General features: G+C 69.0%; 2 protein-coding genes across 2 annotated transcripts in view; one reads left to right on the top strand and one right to left on the bottom strand.

The window, feature by feature from the left end:
- EMIHUDRAFT_434619 (hypothetical protein) overlaps nucleotides 1-527 on the top strand; it is a 1,860-nt gene extending 1,333 nt beyond the window's left edge. The window contains exon 2 of the mRNA XM_005781609.1: nucleotides 99-527. Coding sequence (XP_005781666.1) covers nucleotides 99-201 — 103 coding nt within the window. The 3' untranslated portion in view covers nucleotides 202-527. The remainder of the gene's footprint in view (nucleotides 1-98) is intronic.
- A 1,703-nt stretch (nucleotides 528-2,230) lies between these two features.
- The window catches only part of EMIHUDRAFT_462994 (hypothetical protein), a gene marked incomplete at both ends in the record, with an annotated part of 7,194 nt that continues 4,332 nt past the window's right edge, over nucleotides 2,231-5,092 (bottom strand). Inside the window, 3 exons of the mRNA XM_005781608.1 lie at nucleotides 2,231-3,224; nucleotides 3,366-4,214; nucleotides 4,498-4,787. Of these exons, the coding sequence (XP_005781665.1) occupies nucleotides 2,231-3,224; nucleotides 3,366-4,214; nucleotides 4,498-4,787 (2,133 nt within the window). The remainder of the gene's footprint in view (nucleotides 3,225-3,365; nucleotides 4,215-4,497; nucleotides 4,788-5,092) is intronic.

The raw sequence follows: 5,092 nt of genomic DNA, 5'->3' as shown, positions 1-5,092 counted from the left end.
CCCCCCCCCCCCCCCGGGCCCCCCCCCCCCCCCCCGCGCCCCCTCGCGCCCCCCCGCCGACCCCGACATCACAACCGACTGCAATGATCGCTTCGCAGCTGCACGTACGCCCTCCTCCAGCACAACAAGCCGTGCCCCTTTTGCGCCGTCGAGATTGCGTCCACGGACATGAATCGTACGCCTTGGAGTCACGTCGGCTGAGCGCACTGTCCACCCCGAAGTGCGCGGGGGGCATGTCACATGCCGCCGGACCGCCGGGACGTCCGTGTGCGATACGGCTCTAGGTGCGACACTGGTCCCACGGCACGTGTGAGAAAGAGCCCCTCCGACCTCCGTGGACCGTGCGCGGTCGGTGTCGCCGCGGTGTCGCGCGCGTGCGCGTGGCCGTGGCCGCGCGCACAAAGAGAGCGCCCGCCTCGATAGCGTTCGGTGGCTAGCGGCCCTTGCCTTCGGCGCTTCGCGCTCGTCTCGCGGGCTGCGCCGCCGCGTCTCGCTAGTTTTTTCCCACACATGTCCTAGTTTTCCTCGCCATAAAATACGAGTGGGCATTGCAGCACGAGCCACGACCGTCCCGAGCGCCCTCTCTAGCTGCATATTTGGGGCGCGCGAAAGGCGCGCCTCTATCTCGTCGGGGCTACGCACGCAGCTCGGCGCGCCTGGCCGTGAACAGGTGGCGACGGCTCTTCGCGGGGGGGTCGGCGCCGCCCCGCCGGGGGGGGGGGGGGGGGTTCTGCGGGGCGCGGCGCGCCTCACGGGTTTGATGGCCGCCGATCCTCCGAGCTCCCACTTTCGGACCGCGAAGGCTCGTGCTTCTTGGACCGCTTGCTCTTCTTGCTCTTCTTGCTCCCCTTCCCGCGCTTCTCCCGCCGCCGCCGCCCCTCATCCGACCTACGGAACGTGGCGCGCGAGCCGTGAACGTGGCCTCCGCCAGGAGACCAAGGGGCCGCGAGGGAAGAGACGTACTCGTCGCTGCTGCGCGACTCCGACTCGTCCCTCTTCTTCTTCCGGTCCTTGCGCCGGTCCGCGCCTGAGTCCGAGTCCGCTGAAGCGTCCCTTCGCTTGCCCCCTCGCCGGTCCTTGTCCTCCGAGCTCTCGTCCGAGTAGTAGGAGGAGCTGTAATCGCGGCGGCGGTCGCGGTCGCGCCCGCGCCGATCGCGGCTCCGCCGGTCGCGGCTCCGCCGGTCGCGGTCACGGTCGCGGTCGCCGCGGTCGCGGTCCCGGCGGTCGCGATCGCGGTCGCGGTCCCGGCGGTCGCGGTCGCGGTCGCGGTCACGGTCGCGGTCGCGGTCGCGGTCGCGGCGGGACAGGGGGCTATTGTCGCGGGAGCGCGAGCGCGAGTTCGAGCGAATCGCGCGCTTCTCCCGCTCGAGCTTGAAGCCGTGCTTCTCCTCCCAGGCCTGCCGCTTCTTCATCTCCCTGAATGCGTTGTTCGTGTCCTCGTCGTCGCTCATGTCGTTGTTTGGTGAGCAACAGCAGCGCGGCTCGAAAAGAATTTTACTACGCGCACTCGAAAAGAATACTGTTCATAGCTAGCGACGGCCTCTGCGGCAAAGTCAAACCACCCCACCACCTACCTACCACCTACCTACCACCTACCACCACCGCAGCAAACATTGCTCCTCAGTTCGGGCCCGCTCAGAGGCTCGCCGCGCCCGTGCGGCGCGCCGAGGCGGCGCGCTGGCTGCGCGCCCCCGCCCCCGCCCACGCCCACGCCCCCGCCCCCGCCCCCAAGCGCCCCTTCCCCGGTGGGTGTGCGTAGAAAGTGAAACCGATCGAGAGGTGGCAGAAGCTGCCGTGGTGTGACACATATTGCGGCACGTGTGACGTGAGTGTGTGAGAGACATAACACATATTGGGGTTTGCGGGCCCCGGGGCGTTTTTTCAAACATGCAAACGGGACGGCCTGCGCAGCCTCTAACTGTTTGTTTACAAGCTTTCTTTCTTTTTGCGGCAGGGGAGGAGAATGACGAGAGTGGGAAGACCGCGTCCGCGAGGTGGCATGAATGTCGCTGGACGCTGCGAGAATTGGCGAGAGACTACAAAGCTCCCCTCCTCTCCCCTTGAAATCCCTGTGTGTGGTGGCAGCGTCGGCCGTCCCCCCCTCCCCGCGCCCGCCCCCATCCCTCTCAGCTCTTTTCCCGCTCTCTTTTTTGGCTTGCGTGTTTTCTTTCTTTCTTTCAAGGCGACGGCGCGGCCCCGAATCGGCCAGGACACGACACGTCGAGTCTAACTAATTATCAGCTGCTCGCGGACTAGTGCCACGCGCTAGGCAGAGCACAATCGGCGCGTGGTCCGAGCCCATAAAGCCCGCGCCTGCGCAGCTCTCCCCGGCGCCAAGGATATTGCACGCCACGACGCGCGGAAGCAGCGCCGCGCTCACGAGCGCGTGGTCGATGCGCATGCCTCGTCGGTAATACTTGGCAAAGGCCGGGTCCCTCTCGTCATTGCCCGGCCAGCCGCGGTACGAGAAGGTGTCGTCTGCGAACGGGTCAGGCGGCGGGCAGCCGGCCGGCGCGGGGTGGTGGTGGCGAAAGGCGTCGACCAAGCCGCCGCGCCGCAGCAGCTCGGCAAATCCGCGCCGCTCGTTGGGCGAGACGCCGTTCTGACCGGTGAAGCCGCCGTCGTCTGTGGCAGAGGGGTGCTGCGCAAGCATCCAGCCGGCCGTCGCGCCGCTGCCTTGTGCGCACGCGTCGAGCGGGCAAGCGCAGCCGCGCCGGTTCTTCGGGTTGCAGCGGCACCACGTCACGTCCTCGTGCTGCGGCGCGCAGTTCAGGTCGCCCATGTAGACCACGGCAAGGCCGCGCGCCGACGCCCACGAAGCGGCGTGCTCCGCCCACTCTGCGACGCGTGCGTCCCAATTCGTGCGGCGGCGGTACGACTCGGGGGTCTGGCCCACGTTTGGGCTGTACGTGTGCAGCAGCAGCAGCGACGGCCACTCTGTGAGCAGCACGCGGCCGTCCTCGTCGCACGCGTCGCTTGGCGGCGCATCGAGGTCGTCCGGCAAGTAGCGCCAGAGCCGGCGGGGCGCGGACCCGTCTCGCCACAGCACCGCCGATCCGGCCGCCCTCTTGAGGCCCAGGGCGAAGGTGCACTCGTAGCCGGCGAGGCAAGTCGATTCCGCTCTGAGGATGCGCCGCCGGTCCCCCTCCTCCTTTGGGCAGTGCGAGACGTCGCCGCGCTCGCGCGCCATCTTGACCTCGGAGAGGAAGAGAAGGTCGGGCCGCCTGCGGGGAGGCTCCGAGGAGGATGCGAGGCGAGGTCGCGAGGGGGGAGGGGCAGCGGCGAGGAGAGAGGGAGCGGGGCTGAGGAGAGAGTGGCAGGGCGGGAGGCGGCAGAGAGGAGGGGCGGCGGGAGGAGGGAGGCACCGCGTCGCCAGAAAGTCGCCGAGCGCGCTGCTGTCCCTCTGACTCTGCAGCCGCTTCTCCAGTCCGCAGCAGTTCCACGCGACGATGCAGCGCGGGTCCGCGGTCGCTGGCACGGCCTCCACCGGCTCAGAGGGCCCGGCGGCACCCGCGGCGGCGCCGCCGTCTCGCGGCGGCGTCGCCGTCCCCGCAGGCGGCGGCGGAGTGCGCGCCGGGCTGTCGGCTGGGCTGGCCATGCGATGGTCGAGGGGGTGGCGGTGCTTGAGCAGCACGTCGCGCCGCGTACCGTCGGCGGAGAGGACCTTGGAGCACTGCCCGACCCACTCCTTCGTCACGAGGCGCGGCCACTCGGCCTGCGGCAGCGCTGCTAGGCACGCCAGCTCGGAGGGGCGGCGGTCCGGCTCGAGGGCAAGGTGGGTCGCCTCGCGCACGTCGCTCACCACGTCCCCGCCGCCGCGACGCACCACTCCCTCCTGCAGCTCGCGCAGCTTATCGGGGAGCCGCACCGCCAGCAGCACCCGCACGCCGGAGAAGATGGCCGCCTTGCTCACCGGAGCGAGCGGCGCCGCAGCGGGGGCTGCCTCGGAGGGAGCGTGGGCCGAGCAGCGCGGCCGCTTTGCGAGGTGGGCCGGCAGCGAGGTGGGCGCTCGGGGCTCGGAGGCAGCAGGCAGGATCAGGTTCTCGCGCCTGAGCTTGAGCTTCGTCGGCGGCCCGAGACCCCCGCACACCGCGACAATGTACCTTCCCGCAGAGCTGTCGTAGCCGGCCACCTCGCCACGCCGCCCGTTGTGCTCGGGCCGTGTGACGAGGCCGTGGAGCTGCACCGCCGTTCCCTCCAGGAGCACCATGGTGCTCGATGGCCCGGGGGGGCGGGGGGGGGGTGGGGGCTGCAGAATTTTATAGTAGGGGGAGGGCTCCCAGGGCTTGGAGGTCTTTTCAGTTGCAACGATGATGATAGGCAAGGCGTTCAGGGTAGTGAAGAAATAACAAGAAAAGGAGGACATGGTTCGACCTCGTGCGAGATGTGTGTCGCGACCCCTCGTCGCCGGACACCTCCCGACACGGACGGACGGTGTGAAGAACAACTCCTCTCGCGACCGCTACTACGCCACCGCCTTCTCACTGCGCAGCTCACGGCCCTCCCTCCTCCTCCTCCTCCTCCTCCTTCGCCGCCTCCTCCTCCTTCTTCGCCGCCTCCTCCGCCCGCTTCGCCATCCTCTCCTTCGGGTTGAGTTTGACGTACTTGACCTCGTCCTTCTTGCCGATCACGGCCTTGAAGTCGTTGTGGTAGGGGCAGGTCACCGTCCTCTCATCCTTCTTCGTCGTGGTGAGGTTGTGGAGCTTTGAGCCGCAGAGCGCGCAGCCGTACTTTCTCGTCGGCGGCGCCGCCGGTGGCGGCGTCCCCGGCGGCGTCCGCGGTCCGGCCTGGGGGGGGGGGGGGGGGAACCCCACAAGGAGTAAGGGGGGGGGGGGGGGGGCAACAATCCCCCCGGGGGGGGGACCCCGGGGGGGGTTAAAACCCGGGGGGTCGGGTCTTTTCTTTTTCGCCCCGGGGGGGCGCTCCGGGGGGGGGGGGGAAACCCCTTTTCCCCCGGGTCCCCCGCCGTTTTGAGGTTGTTTCCCTCAGAGTTTGCCCCCTCCTTGAAGAGTTGCCCATCCCCAAAAACCCCCCCGGATTCGTTTTCTCCCCCTGAGGGCTTCACCCCCTTTTCCCCCTGTTTGAAAACCCC

The sequence above is a fragment of the Emiliania huxleyi genome (assembly GCF_000372725.1).
Source record: "Emiliania huxleyi CCMP1516 chromosome Unknown EMIHUscaffold_20, whole genome shotgun sequence".
NCBI lineage: Eukaryota > Haptophyta > Isochrysidales > Noelaerhabdaceae > Emiliania > Emiliania huxleyi.
Note: the sequence above shows the minus strand (reverse complement) of the source record. Positions and strands in the feature narration are given on the sequence as shown.